Source organism: Dryas octopetala, chromosome 2, assembly GCF_963921425.1.
Source record: "Dryas octopetala chromosome 2, drDryOcto1.1, whole genome shotgun sequence".
Classification (NCBI taxonomy): domain Eukaryota; kingdom Viridiplantae; phylum Streptophyta; class Magnoliopsida; order Rosales; family Rosaceae; genus Dryas; species Dryas octopetala.
The window spans coordinates 22,518,867-22,533,179 of NC_141367.1; the positions used below are offsets into that span (position 1 = coordinate 22,518,867).

At 36.9% G+C, this 14,313-nt stretch overlaps 3 protein-coding genes and 1 pseudogene across 5 annotated transcripts; 3 read left to right on the forward strand and 1 right to left on the reverse strand.

Moving 5' to 3' along the window:
* The first annotated feature begins 147 nt into the window (after window positions 1-147).
* LOC147294205 (peptide methionine sulfoxide reductase B5-like) lies at window positions 148-1,765 on the forward strand. Its single transcript, XM_086231710.1, has 3 exons — window positions 148-357; window positions 1,028-1,184; window positions 1,418-1,765. Exons 1-3 carry the CDS (start codon window positions 263-265, stop codon window positions 1,574-1,576), a joined length of 411 nt encoding a protein of 136 aa, XP_086087836.1. The 5' UTR covers window positions 148-262; the 3' UTR covers window positions 1,577-1,765.
* Window positions 1,766-3,332: 1,567 nt separating this feature from the next.
* Window positions 3,333-5,778, forward strand: LOC147294206 (F-box protein At3g07870-like). 2 transcript variants are annotated; one of them, XM_086233745.1, is made up of 3 exons: window positions 3,333-4,547; window positions 5,275-5,435; window positions 5,562-5,778. In XM_086233745.1, the coding sequence occupies exons 1-2, from the start codon at window positions 3,355-3,357 to the stop codon at window positions 5,417-5,419; spliced, it is 1,338 nt and encodes a 445-aa protein (XP_086089871.1). In that variant the 5' UTR covers window positions 3,333-3,354; the 3' UTR covers window positions 5,420-5,435; window positions 5,562-5,778. The 2 variants fall into 2 exon arrangements, with proteins under 2 accessions (XP_086089871.1, XP_086089870.1); XM_086233744.1 differs by having other exon boundaries at window positions 5,275-5,778.
* A 699-nt stretch (window positions 5,779-6,477) lies between these two features.
* Window positions 6,478-8,324, reverse strand: LOC147294207 (pentatricopeptide repeat-containing protein At1g03100, mitochondrial pseudogene; annotated as a pseudogene). The gene is made up of 2 exons (XR_015120675.1): window positions 7,961-8,324; window positions 6,478-7,839 (listed from the first exon to the last, which is right to left on the reverse strand). The product of XR_015120675.1 is annotated as a pentatricopeptide repeat-containing protein At1g03100, mitochondrial pseudogene (transcript).
* Window positions 8,325-10,051: 1,727 nt separating this feature from the next.
* Window positions 10,052-12,620, forward strand: LOC147294208 (F-box protein At3g07870-like). The gene is made up of 3 exons (XM_086234385.1): window positions 10,052-11,285; window positions 12,008-12,146; window positions 12,302-12,620. Exons 1-3 carry the CDS (start codon window positions 10,063-10,065, stop codon window positions 12,425-12,427), a joined length of 1,488 nt encoding a protein of 495 aa, XP_086090511.1. The 5' UTR covers window positions 10,052-10,062; the 3' UTR covers window positions 12,428-12,620.
* The last annotated feature ends 1,693 nt before the right edge of the window (window positions 12,621-14,313 follow it).

The window sequence follows — 14,313 nt, forward strand, 5'->3', positions numbered from 1 at the left end:
TGGCCCATTTATTAATTTTGTTGTGGTGCGGTTCCAAATAGTCAAATCTTAGGGTTTGTTTGACATCTCTATACGGACCATGGATAATCTTATCCAGTTTACTTTATCACCATGTGTTATTGGAAACCGAGAATGTTTAAAGCCCACGTGGTTGATTTTCCGTCCAAGTTCATTTTCCCGGGAATCTATATCAGCACTTCCTCAGAATACCCATCTTCATCGGTGAGTGAGGAACTACCCGAATTCTAGTAGGACAGTGGGTATGGCTGCAACAGAGTCTGTTCAGAAAACTGAGGACGAATGGCGCGCTGTTCTCTCCCCTGAACAGTTTAGGATTCTACGCGAGAAGGGGACAGAGTAATTCCTATTTCTCCTTTTGGTCATCATCTATGTTATGATTCATTTAGTTATGTCTCATATGCTGTGTGGACCTTCATGGGTTCTGGCTCTTTTTGGTTTTGCGATTAGTCTGAATGTTTATAGAGTAATCACTGAATGAATTTATGCATTGTGATTACTCTGAATAATTACAGAGGTTTGGCCCGTTCGGGGTTTGTCTGTATATTTTTTTGTACTCGCTGTATGAACTTATGCCTTTTGATTTTTGTTTTTCTTGGTATATTGTTATTTTTCTTTTGTTTGTCTAACACAATTTTATTCATAGAATATGTAATGCAAGATTGTAGAGGAAGTTCCAAGTCTACTATTTTAGTTACCCACAAACTTGTAGCATCAGTGACCAATTGGCAGAAGCCCTATGATGGAATTTATTAGATGTTTTTTAGTGTTTTCCGCTGTTGTAGGCTTGTAGCATGTTTTGTTTCTCTTTTGCTTTGCCAGTCATCATAAGCACTATGATCTTCAACTGTTTTCAGTCTGCTTCTATGTATATTTAGATTTAGATCAAAGAAGTAATTATCCCAATTAGGCAATTACCAATACAATGAATGTTATCTAGTCCCTTAACCACAATGTGGGGTTTAGACTATTTGCACAATGCATGATTGGAGTTTGATAATACACACAGGCCAAAGTTCACTGGAGAATATGACAAGGTTTTTGAAGAAGGGGTTTACAATTGTGCTGGTTGTGGGACACCACTTTATAAGTCTACTACCAAGTTCAACTCTGGATGTGGATGGCCTGCATTCTATGAGGGTCTGCCTGGAGCCATAAATCGTTCTGTGAGTTTCTATTGCTGATAATGTAAATGTTGTCATTAGAGGCCTTTTCTAATGTGGGATGCATATGCAGGGACAATGCGGGATGTGAGGGAGAGCATTTGAACGCTCTTTTCACATCCTGCATTAATCCCATATCTCTCGTCCTGCATCCGAGTTGAGAAACTTTTATTGTCATATGCACAATGCATTTTGTTGACATTTAATAGAATGAAACAACTATATATGTGTTTCAGCCTGACCCAGATGGGAGGAGAACTGAGATCACATGTGCAGCTTGTGGTGGTCACTTGGGCCATGTTTTTAAAGGGGAGGGGCACCAGGTGCCAACAGATGAACGCCACTGTGTCAACAGTGTTTCCATCAAATTGGCTCCAGCAAACTCTGCATTATGAAGTCTTCTGAGATTGTCATGATCATTAGTCCAGAGTTCAGATCAAGCTGCTTTTGAATACTTAAATCTTGATGTTGTTTATGCCTTCTATATATGAAGACCAAGATGGACGTGGAGTGACTGTTGGCGAGTGATGAATGATGCCTGGTTATAATTGTTGAGTGCCAATAAAATTACCATCTTTGTTTTAGTTTTTTGTTTCATGGCCTGGTCTGATTTATGAATAGTCAGTTTGGCATTCTTCAATAGGAAAACTGGAAAACGCCATTATGATTGGTTAGAACTTAGTAGTCGTGCTTATGAAAATGTGGTGTTTCTATTTTATGCTGGTTTTATTGGGAAAATCTTTACTCACAACAATTGTTGTATATACAATGTCTATGTCATAAGAACTCGTAAATAGCAAATGTGAGAAGAAACATTGTATGATTTTTCTTACAAGTTACAACCTGGAAGTCTTGAATTATGGGAGACTTGGCCCACAAGAAGAGAGGAAATCCTAAAAACATGGGAATGGGATACCCGTTCGTGAGGATGAAGCTTGAGAAATAAGTATGAGATTGTATTTTCACATTTGGCTTGCATATTTTTGGGATATTTTACCCTTTAAATGGGAATGAAATACCTATATAAGAGGTAATATGAAACCAGCGCTCTTGAATTTGTCATTCTCATCCTTTGAGAATGTGTTCATTGTGCGTTTTTATAATTATGAAAAACTGAATGAATTTTTATCCATATTCTTGCACAAACCAAATATTGGAATGAGTATTGTGTTTTAACGAGTTATTAGAATTTGTCTAATTGAATTGACAGGTTGAGAACATTATATGATGTGGTGATAACATTATTTCTCAAATTATAAATATATAATCTTGTGATTTTGTTGAGTACTTAAAGACTGTGAAGTGGTTGGTTTGAATATCTTGCTGTTACATTGCATTGTGGCAACGCTGTTGGTTCTAACCCAGGATGAGGAGTCAATTAAATATAAGAGAAAAAGAAAATTAGTATAAGAGGATATAGTAATTAAAAAAATAAATAAATTAAGAGGTGAGTGGAAAAATAAGATTAGGGGGTTTAGCATCACTCTTTAAAAAATAAATAAATACAACTTTTTTAATAGCTTTTTAATATTTGAAATCTGCAGGGGGAACGCTGAAGAATTATTGACTTTGATATAACATAATTTACACTACAAAATCCATGAAAGTCTTTTAAAGTCTATTATTTAATAAAGTCAGTGACTTTTTGAATACCATGTCACTTTTATAGACTTAACTCTCTAAAAGTCTTAATTGAATACAATAGACTTTTTAAAAGTATTGATTGAATACCACCAGATTTTTATAAACTCTTTAAAAATTTTGATTGAATATCACCAGACCTTTTAATTCTACCAAAATCATTTAAAATCCTAATTAAATACATCCTCCTAAAATTTATTTCTTGATTTACCAATTTCAATGTTTATTGATATGTGTGCTGCTTCTTTAATCTTTAGTTACATTAATAGAAATCAAATCCTTCACCATTCTTCCCTACTTATACTAGTCCCAAATATTTGACATGTATGCTATTTCAAATCCAAAGCTAATTTCATGACAGATTGCAAGTATGATGGAGCTAATTTCTTTGACAGATTTGCTCATCCCATGGTTGTCAATTCCTAAAATCAAGAGTCAATAATTTACTAAAACTTCAATTTCTCATAGGTTCCCGCCAAAGACCCTTCCATTTTTCATTCTTGTATTCCTCCGAAAATCTGAACCCCATCTAATGCCGAGAGTAAAGAAACGAAACCCTATGAATCTACCGATCAGCAGCAACGTGCAAGCAGAAGAAGGATGGAAACCCAGAGGTCCTTGCAAATTCCAACAACTTGAGAGAGCTTTAGTCATGGACATTCTCTCAAGGCTCTCCATCGAGACCCTCTTCAACTGCAGGTGCGTTTGCAAATCCTGGCTTTCTGTAATTTCTGACCCTCAATTTTCCCATCTCCAATTTTCGAGATTACCCATTGCCATCTTGATCAAGACCTACCCCCCTAAAAGCAAATCAAGAAGACTTGATTTAACCCAGATAGAGGAATGTGCTAGTTCTCACTTCTGGCTCCAGAAATCGAGGTTTACTCCCAAAAATAGCCTACCCAGCTCTGAATTTGAGGTGATAAACTCGTGTAATGGTTTACTTCTTTTGACTGGACCTGAAAGCGCTGACCCCTTGTATGTGTGCAATCCAATTTTGGGTGAGTACATCACCATTACAACTGCTAATAAGCGTAGGCCACTATTGAGTTTTGTTGGACTTGTTTTCAGCGTCGGGACCAATGAATACAAGGTGTTGCATACTTTTCATCCATTAGACTCATCTCAAAACAAAGAGGCTGAGATATACACCATTGGTACAGGAATTTGGAGAAGCCTTGGAAATGCTCCTAGTCACCTTGTCGATATACCGTTCAATGCTTTTCTGCATGGAGCTTTTCATTGGGTTTGCTGTGGTGGTAGTAGTTCTGAGTTTATACATTCTTTCAACTTTGAAAGAGAACAATTTCTACCGCTACCTCCACCTAGCTACTTTGGACCAAAAGAGAAGGATTATGCACACTGTTTGAAGTTGGGGGTTTTAGGAGGTTGTCTTCTTTTATGTGTGTTTGGGGATGATTCCAGAGAATTTAACATGTGGGTTATGAAGGATTATGGGGTCCAAGAGTCTTGGACTAAAACTCTTGTTATCGAAAACTTATATCCAAGAGAACTTTGGTGTGACTTTTACGAACCAATGGTGTTTTTGAGAAATGGGGAAATCATAATGTTGTACAACAATTGTGCTTTGGTATGTTATAATCAAGAGACAATGAGTTTCAGGGAAACTAAAATTACTCGGACTCGGTCGGAATTTTGTGCAATTGCTTACAGTCCATGCTTTGTTTCACTCTACAATGTTGCAAAAGTTGAAGAGGTGAAAAGGTACTAAAATTATACTTCAAATTAATGCATGTATAAATTCAGTTCCATTTCTCTGTTAGAACTTTTAGTCCTGCTTTTATTTGTGGAAGTTGATGTATTCTAGGGAATTGCGACCTGTGTATTGCATGTTTCAAACATTTGAAATGCTTGCAATCTCCCCTGCAACTGCATTTTATAGATTTTGAATTATGATATACCGTCTCTATGTCTCATCAGAATTCTTCAGGCAGGGTGTATGACAGAGCCTTTTGGTTAAATATGTGGTTTGTTCAATTTTCTTTGGTTGAATTAGAGATGAGTTTATTCTTTCACAAAAATCTAGTGGTAGCAGATTTCTTGCTTTGATAGTAATACTCAAAAAACTTCTTGAAGAATTTTGAGGGTCTCAAGAATAAAAGATATTGTCAAATGGGTAGCATATTATCAACACAACAAGTGTTACTTCCTTCATATGAGCTACACAACTCGTAACAAGTTCTATGCATATCTACTGGTGGAGGGACAAAGGTATTTGAAATATTTTCTTGTTAGTTGCTAATGCTATGATCATTCTCTATTGACATGGGAGTGAACCCCTGAGGGGTGTTATTGCCATAGATTTTGAGCTTGTTTAAGCTTTTTTGGTTAACCACTAATTTTTGCAATACATGATGTTTAAGAAGAGGGCTGATACATTTGTCACTGATTATATCAACATATTTTCGCATGCTTACTATATGATATGCAGGGTGCAAGGTAGTAAGAAATCTGAGAAGCTATATGCTGAGGGGAGTTACGATTGTGCTAGTTCTGGGATGCCACCCCACAAGACCACAAAACATAACTCAGGCTATGGCTGGCCTTCCATTGAAGAGGGTCTTCCTTCTTCCTAGAGCCGTAAATCCCTGTGTATGTGAGTTGTCACAGTTCTATACCTATTTTCTTGTGCCCATTTGTTGGTTCTTATATCATTTCTGTTTTCTTGAATCTATCTGATGGTTGTTACTACCTCTTTGCTGAACAATTCTTTTTCAGCTGGATTCACTTGAAGGATTGGGACTGTAGGCACTCTGATTTTGTTTTTCGGCAAAGACAGAAAAATGCTTCTTTTTGTTATTTTGCCCTCAGAGAGTAACTCTGCTTCCATGGACCAAAATGCTTGTGCTGACTTGTTTTGTTAGAACACCTTATGAATGTCTAAGTGCCTAGTTATAGACGTATAAGTATCTTACTATCTTTTCATCACAACTCTTTGGCTTATTTACTATGATTTTCTCTTAATTTTACGTTTCAAGTCTAACCTATATTGTTGACTAATGTCAATCTGTTTTTTATATCAAATGTGATGTGAAAGGGATCGCAAACCAGCCTTTTCAAGGAGGTAAAAGGGACAGGAGCATAGTCCAGTTTTTGGCTCCTATTTGCATTGAATAGAGGCAACTTTCCTCAAAACTATAAAATCCTTTTCGGCTCGGGTGACATTACCATATTCTTTTTTTTTGGGGTCAGGACATTATCAATATTCATGAATGATGAATCATGCTTGGTTTAAAAAAAAAAAATTTGGTTATATTGGACGGAATTGAGCATGAACCTATTCTAATCATGCTTGGTTACAATTTTTTAGGTGTCCATTAAACCTCTTTGTTTTAGGATCCATTAGGATTAAAGGATTTGAGGGGGTGGATTTGGATTGGGGGCGTCAATCCAAATCATGTGTTATTTAGTTTCTTGTTTCATGGCCTTGTCTAATTCATGAACTAGCTATAGGGACTAGCTATAGGGACTGGCATGGACCGGCTTGGCATGGACTAAGCTAGCTAAGAACTGCCTTTATGTTTGGTGCAGTGCAGGACTAACAACCTGGATAATGAAAATAGTCCTGTCCTATGTTTGGTGCAGTGCATGACTAACAAGTTGAAAAATTAATTTTTGAAACAAAATCATAAATCCCCATATTTATTTATTTAGAATAAAAATGACATTTTTGTAAGAATAGATAAGAGGCAATTCCTATATCATAGAGGCTATCCAATCCAAAAACTAGAGAGCATTTCCAAAACCATGTTGGATGCAGAACCTAGATCCCTGAATTTCAAATGACATGTCAGCAAGCAATTGTAGAACTGCCGAAATTGGATATCACTCATGTTATGGGCTTCATCGACATATCTTTGAAGTTTTCTAAGCTCATCTCTTCGTCCATTTCTCTCATATATTTGTGCCATTAATATCAAAAGGTTAGCATCAGTTTTCACACCAACTCGAGGCATCATGTCAAGGAGCTGCTCTGCTTTCCTAGTTGTCCCAGACAAGAGACAACCAGCCAAAGCAATGTTGAAAGCAGTAGCATTAGGCTTCATAGCAATTAAAGGCACATTACACTTCTTACGTGGGTCAATCCTATTATCTTGGAACAAGTAACCTATCTCAAGAATCAGCTCGGCAGCAAGGTGAGCCCCTTGAGCTGTTCGAGACATATGGGCCAAGATAGCAGACCAAGCAGAAACAGGGGGAAATTGTTCCATTTCTACCATCCTTCTCAAAACTGTTGATGCAGGAATGGGTAATCCAGCTTTGGCAAGACCAAAAGAGAGATAAATGAGTGTCTCCTTCTCCAACAAGTTCTGTTTGCTTTCCTCAACAGCCTGTTCTACCAACCCATAAGCCTTCTCAAGCCACTCGACTTCAAAGCTTTCTGAAAAACTAGTTAAAAGCTTATTCACAACAGATTTCCTAGGAAACCCATCCATCTGCATATGCTGCTCATGCAACTTCCATGCATCATCTAGTCTATGCTCATCAATCGCATTCTGTATCTCCTCATTTAATTTAGCCGGGTCTCGAGCCTGAACCAAGATTGTTCCCGCCGCAATTGAAAAGAAATTCACTTGAAGAGTAAATTTATACCCTATTCTCAAAACAACATCTTGTACATTTGAGTTTGCCAAAGAATAAGAGCCAACAAACCCAGAAACAGATCCGGAATTTGAATAAGCTCGAAGCTGGAACCCCAAGACCCGAGATACACTATAACTAGCATCACCAAGTAAAAGATATAAAGCAGATGGGCAAACTGAAGCTGTTCGATGGCTGACTATCCTCATGGACAGCATCTTAATTCTTAACCACACAGAAAAGTTTAACACTCAGCTCACTACCAACAAAACCACCCTTCAATTTTGCCGATAAATATATTTTTTATAGCACAACTTCGCATGCCCAAAACTGGGTTGAATAAGTATTCAATGAACAACTTGGGGGTATCAAGATTGACGAATAAAAAAGCTTATCGCTTCAAAATTGTGACAGACTGCATGTAAAATATTAATCACATTGTCAATTAAGAGAGAGACCCTTAGTTGAAAACAGACTGAAATACAATTCCATTTTCAGTGCAAATCAATCAGGAAGGGAGAGAGAGAGGTACTGACCTGGTTTGAAGTCCAGGGAAAAACAAGAGTGAGAGAGAACTAGAGAGCTGCGTGAGGTACTTTCTATTGAGGTAGAAGAAATGGGTTGGGTTGCTGTAGAAGATGAAAGAGCCAAATTACCAGTCGCTTCTGCCCAGTTCTTCTCGCCGGTCGCCGCTGCCCAGTTCTTCTCCTCAGTCGCCGCTGCCCAGTCCTTGTCGCCGGTCGCCGCTGCCTAGTTCTTCTCGTCGGTCGCCGCTGCCCACAGTGATGAAGTCGCCGCTGCCCACTTTCTCCTTCAGTTTGTTGTCGATATGAAATTGATAGAAGTGTGTTTTGGTCTTAGGTAGACCCAGCTAAGGAGGTTCTTAGCTAAGAAGGCTGATTTTCACGGGTTTCATTAAGCCCAGCTAAGAAGGCTGATTTAAGTTGGACAGGATTCACTAAGCCCTGTGTTTTTTAATCCTAAGCTCACCAAACATGGGCTTAGAGTCTTAACTAAGACTGTCCCTGTTAAGAAGGTGAAACAAACAAGGCCGAATAGTTTCAAAGGTGATTCACAACCCATATGCACATTTTTTGAATACTTTACCTTCTAAACAAGAAAAAATTATAGGGTATAACCGAACGAGAATGAGATACTTATATAAGAGGAAATATTCTCATACTTTGATAATGTATTTTCTGCGTTGGTATAATTAATAAAAACTTGTATAAATTTTGATCAATACCTTTGCACAAACCAAATATTGGAACAAGTATAAAAATTATTTCTTAGAATACCATTTCGAGCATTTCCAGATATTTGAATTAGAATCATTCATTCTCATTTCCTTAGAATGGGCATATAAATGATATTCTCAAATAACTTATTTTAATTTTGGCTTTTCCACACAAAATCACACCCAAATCGAGTTTCACACTATTTAAATATGTGTGCTACTTCTTTAGTTACATTGAAAGAAATTAAAGCTTAATTCAAACCTATTTCCCCACCATTTCTCACTACTTCGGCTAATCCCAAATTCTTAACACTACGCTACTTCAAATCAAAGCTAATTTCTTGACAGATTGCAAGTATGAAGGAGCTAATTTCTTTGATAGATTTTCCAATCCCATAATGGTTGTCAATTCTTAAACTCAAGAGTCAATGATTTACTAAAGCGGAAAAAACAATTTTGATCAATGTGTTTTAGTTGAACACATATATATTTTGATAAATGTGTTTTACTTGAACACAAATTTGGTTTTTGTGGTTTCAAAATTTCACATTTAGTCCATGTATTTTAAATAGTAAAGAAACGAAACCCTATGAATACATTGAAAAGAGTTGCAAATGAACCAACGATCAGCAGCAACGAACAAGGAGGAGAAATCGAGGTTTACTCCCAAAAATAGCCCCCAGTTCTGAATTTAAGTTGATAAACTCGTGTAATGGTTTAATTTGTTTGTCTGGAGTCTCTGGACCTTTTACTGGTGAACCCTACTATGTGTGCAATCCAATATTGGGCGAGTACATCACCATTCCATTTGTATGAACCAATGGTTTTCTTGAACAATAATTGGGTTGGGTTGTGAATGATGTGAGAGTTTATATCCTTATTTCCTAATTGTTATAGTCTTATAGAATAAAAAAATCTAATAAAAATTGAGCGATTATTTTTTTGGCATGAAAAAAGTTTGAGAAATATGACGTGTGAGGAGAAGTAGAAAGCTGAGCATTAAGAAGGCCTTCTGATTCATGTTAGAGTAGTCAGTCCAGTCAGCACAGTTAGTAATCCTTGTAAATGCTGAGTCAGCAATATGCCACATCAGCCTTTATTGTTAGCAGCAAATAGTAGAGTTTGTTAAAGTGCCGTTAAGCTTGGTTAAGCGGTTATGAACCCTCTGCTACTACTGCTAGTATAAAAAGCTGCATTAAGCTCATTTGTTAACAATCAATAAAAACACTCATTTTCCCTCTCGATTTTCTCTCTCATTTTCCCGGAATCCCTACAATTCCGACTCACCCATTATTCATTAAGCGGCAATTTCCATTCCCTAAATTCCATTTGTGTATATTTCTCTGTTTCCATCATGGAATGAGTTTTCTTTAATTTCTCTGCATTTTGAGAAAAAGGAACATGAAAGACTCGATGAATCCAAAGAAAGAAGAAGCAAAGACACCACCGAGCAGCAGCAAAGAGCAAGGAAAAGAAGAAGAAGAATGGCAACCCAATGGTCCTTGCAGATTCAACCAACTTCCAGCGGCTTTAGCCATGGACATTCTCTCAAGGCTCACCATCAAGACCCTCTTGAAATGCAGGTGCGTTTGCAAATTCTGGCTTTCTATAATTTCAGACCCTCATTTTGCCAGACTCCACCTTTCAAGATCACCTACTGGCATCTTGATAAGGAACATAACCAATACAAGGGACCGAGAGAAACTTAAGTTCACCCAGATACAAGAACGTGATGGTTCTGATTTTTGGGTTGAGAAAATCAAGTTTACTCCCGAAAATAGGCTACCCAGTTCTAGAATTGATATGGTAAACTCCTGCAATGGTCTACTTTGTTTGACTCAAGATGACGCCTTTATGAATAATACCCTGTACGTGTGCAATCCCATTTTGGGTGAGTTCATCGCCATTCAACCCAATAATAAGGGTAAGCGCAGGCGCAGGCGCAGGTTCGTTGCACTTGGGTTTTGCAACTCAACCAATGAGTACAAGGTTGTGCAGACGACACCATGTAACAAAGTCTGGGGGGACGACGAGGCTGAGATATACACCATTGGTACAGGAGTTTGGAGAAGCCTTGGAAATGTTCCTGATGACCTTGTTGACGACCTACCCTTGAATGCTTTTCTGAATGGAGTTCTTCATTGGGTTTCCATTGATTTTGAAACCTTTTGGCCTATACGTTCTTTCAACTTCGAATCAGAACAATTTCGAGCACTACCCCCGCCTAGCTACTTTGGACCACAAGAGATGGAATATACAGCTCATCTGGGGTTGGGAGTCTTAGAAGGTTGTCTTCTTTTATGTGTGCTTGGTGATGATTATATAAAGTTTGACTTGTGGGTTATGAAGGAGTATGGTGTCCGAGAGTCTTGGACTAAGAATCTTGTTATCGAAAACTTGCATCCAAGACAACTTAGCTGTGATCGGTATGAACCAATTATGTTTTTGAGAGATGCGAGAATTCTAATATCACACAATGGTCGGGCTGTGGTTTGTTATAATCAACATGTTATCAGTTTAAGGCAAGCTAGAATTAATGGGAATGAGGCGGAAGTTCATGCAATTGGTTACAGTCCATGCTTTGTTTCACTCCGCGATGTTTCAGAAGTAGAAGAGGTGAAAAGGTATGAAAATTATACTTCAAACATATACATGCATAAATTTGGTTACATTTTGCTGGTGCAACTTTTAGTTTTGCCTTTTATTTGTGGAAGTTAGTGTTTTGTAGGCAGATGCCGTCTATGTATTGAATTTTCAAACATATAGATATAGCTTGTATCTTAAGTTCTGCCAACTCCCTAAATACTGCACTGCATATGATAGTTTTGAATTATGGTATACAGTCTCCATGTCTCATTAATTATGGCAAATGCAAGTCTTGCTTATATATGGTTTTTCCAATTTTCTTTTGTTACATTAGATATGTGGTTTCTCTTCATGAAAATCAAGTGGTAACAGCTTTTCTTTGGTTAAATATGAGTTCAGCTTAGCAGTAATCTATTATGTCTTGCTGAGCTCAGAGCATAATAGAGCCCTTGTTTTTCATTTATTGAATTATCTAATTGATGCTATATAATACTCAAAAACACTTCTTTAAGTGCGTAGCATTACAGAGCTACACAACACCTAACAAGTTCAATGCCATATGATTTAATAATATGATAATTAGCTGTTGGCATGGGAGTGTTCCCCTCAGGGCTATCGTTGTGATAGATCTTGAGCTTGCATGTTCAAGCTTTTCTTTAACTATGAACTTGTATAATATATAAATCTTTTGGGAGGGAGCTGAGACATTGGTCACTGATTCTTTCAACTCATTGTGGCATGCGTACCATATGATATGCAGGGTAAGAGGGAGTGAGAAATCTGAGAAGCTGTTTGCTAAAGGGAGTGATGATTGTGATGAGTCTGGGATGCCACCCCCCAAGTCTGCAAAGCTTAACTCAAGCCATGGCTGTCCTAGAGCTACAACTACCCCAGTTTCTGTGAGTTGCCTATCTATTTGTTGGTTATTATATCATGTTCACATGTCTATCTATTTCTTGTGCCCATTTGTTGGTTATTGTATCATTTTCGGTTTCTTGAACCTATCTGATGGTTGTTGTTACTGTCTCCTTTTGCTGGACGTTTAATTTTTCAGCTGGATTTCACTTTGAGGATGGGGACTGCATGTGCTCAATGTGGTGCAGACTTGGGTTATGTTTTCAGAGGCAAGGGGTTCCCCCTGTGTGAACAATGTTTCGATGCAGGAGGAGGTTCCTCCTGAAAATTCTGCAATTACTTATTTACTTGTATAAAGGGTTTCACAATGCCAAAGGTGCTCCTGCTTCTCCTCAGTGAAGACTGAAAAAGCTTCTCTTTGTGGTTTAGCCATCAGTGCACAACTCTGCTTCTATATAACAAAATACAAGTGATGACTTGTTTTGTCAAAACATTTTATAAATGTCTAAGTACCTAGTTGTAAACTTACGAGTACTTTTTGAGCAAGGGCGTTTTGGCCTATCTCTTGTGAGATTCTCCTACTATTACAAGTCTAAAGTTTAACCTATATTGTTGACTAATGCCAATCTTTCTTTTTTAATTTTTTTTTATATAATGGCTTTATGTGAGTGATGAATGATGATTCTGTGATAGAACAATTTCTAAAAATTTCAAACTCTACCCTATCCTAAATAATGTTCTTTATGTGAGGAGGTTCCAGCATTAATCAATGGTCAAATTTTTTAAAAAGTTAATAGTCTTTATTTAACTTTAATTTAAGTTAATTTTTTAAATTTTTCTAAAAAAAATGGGTGTGAGTTGAGAAATTTAGAGTTGTATAAGGCCTTCCACTATGGTAAAGCCATTTTTTGTGACCCAAAACCCATTTTGGGTCACAAATAGTGCTGTGACCCAATTCTCACATTTATGGTGCTGTGACCCATTTTGGGTCACAGTGTTTTATACATATTTAAAATATGCCTAATATTGATTAAGTGATATTTAATTGATAATTTTAAATTTAAAGTATAATAAAAATGATTCTAGTGATCTTATTTTAATGAGATCTTTAAAATAAGGTCAATATTGAATATATTTAAAATAAGAAAATTTCATAAATTAGACAACATAAGCCTTACAACATCGGGACTTCAACAACCACAAACAAGAAAAACAACACGATGATTTAAAGGAAAAACAAGTACAACATGATCACTAAAAGGAAAAACAAGAACAATACGATGATTTAAAGAAAAAACAACAACAACAACTGCATTCGACATGACAGAAAATGAATCGAACTTCTTATTCGGAGTCCGATGATGAAGAATTGACACCCCCGTAATTATACCAATCTGTGATCTTCTGTTCGGTTTCACACTCATCACATGGTTGAATCGGAGGGTTCTTCCCGCATGTGCATGGCACGGGTGGTTTGGGCTCTGGCAGGTGGTTCAACCATTAGTGGCGAAGATTTGGTTGATAGATAAACAAATATATAAATATGCTTGATAGATAAACAAATATATAAATATGCTTGATAGATAAACAAAATAGTGAAAATACAATATAATAATATCATTATATAAATATGCTACATTTATAAACAGAACCAAAAATAATCATACAAATATATAAATATGTTTGATACATATACAAAACAATAAAATAGTAATACCATTATATAAATATGCTTCATTTATAAACAAAACATATAATAATTATACAAATATATAAATATGCTTGATAATTGGATAAAACAAAAAATAATCATGCAAATATATAAATGCATAAAAACTTACCACATTGGCATCATTTGCACCGCTTGCACGCATTCGCTCGGCCTCCAATAAGCAAGCATAAAATTTGTTGCAATCACGCGCAATATCTTTGAATCGTGCTTTAACACCGCCAACTTTACGAATTGTTTCACCCCCCATGTTACGCTTGAAAATTTCATAAATTTGTTCCCAAAGCATGGCGGCTCTAATTTGGGCACCAAGACAACCGTCGGGAGACCTCTCTAGGTATGCCATCACTAGGGCTTCATCTTCAGCTACCACCCAAGCACTTCCTCTTGGAGCCATGACAAAGAAAAAAAAATTTTGTGTAAATTTGGTAAACAAAGGTTGTAAATTGTGATGAAACCATATGAGTGTTGTGTGATATATA

Coding starts and splice junctions, on each gene's coding strand:
- LOC147294206 (XM_086233744.1), top strand. CDS start 3,355: ATGCCGAGAGTAAAGAAACGAAACCCTATGAATCTACCGATCAGCAGC. Junction 4,548..5,274: donor AAAGTTGAAGAGGTGAAAAG/GTACTAAAATTA, acceptor TATGATATGCAG/GGTGCAAGGTAGTAAGAAAT.
- LOC147294208 (XM_086234385.1), top strand. CDS start 10,063: ATGAAAGACTCGATGAATCCAAAGAAAGAAGAAGCAAAGACACCACCG. Junction 11,286..12,007: donor GAAGTAGAAGAGGTGAAAAG/GTATGAAAATTA, acceptor TATGATATGCAG/GGTAAGAGGGAGTGAGAAAT. Junction 12,147..12,301: donor CTACAACTACCCCAGTTTCT/GTGAGTTGCCTA, acceptor TTAATTTTTCAG/CTGGATTTCACTTTGAGGAT.
- LOC147294205 (XM_086231710.1), top strand. CDS start 263: ATGGCTGCAACAGAGTCTGTTCAGAAAACTGAGGACGAATGGCGCGCT. Junction 358..1,027: donor CTACGCGAGAAGGGGACAGA/GTAATTCCTATT, acceptor TAATACACACAG/GCCAAAGTTCACTGGAGAAT. Junction 1,185..1,417: donor CTGGAGCCATAAATCGTTCT/GTGAGTTTCTAT, acceptor TATGTGTTTCAG/CCTGACCCAGATGGGAGGAG.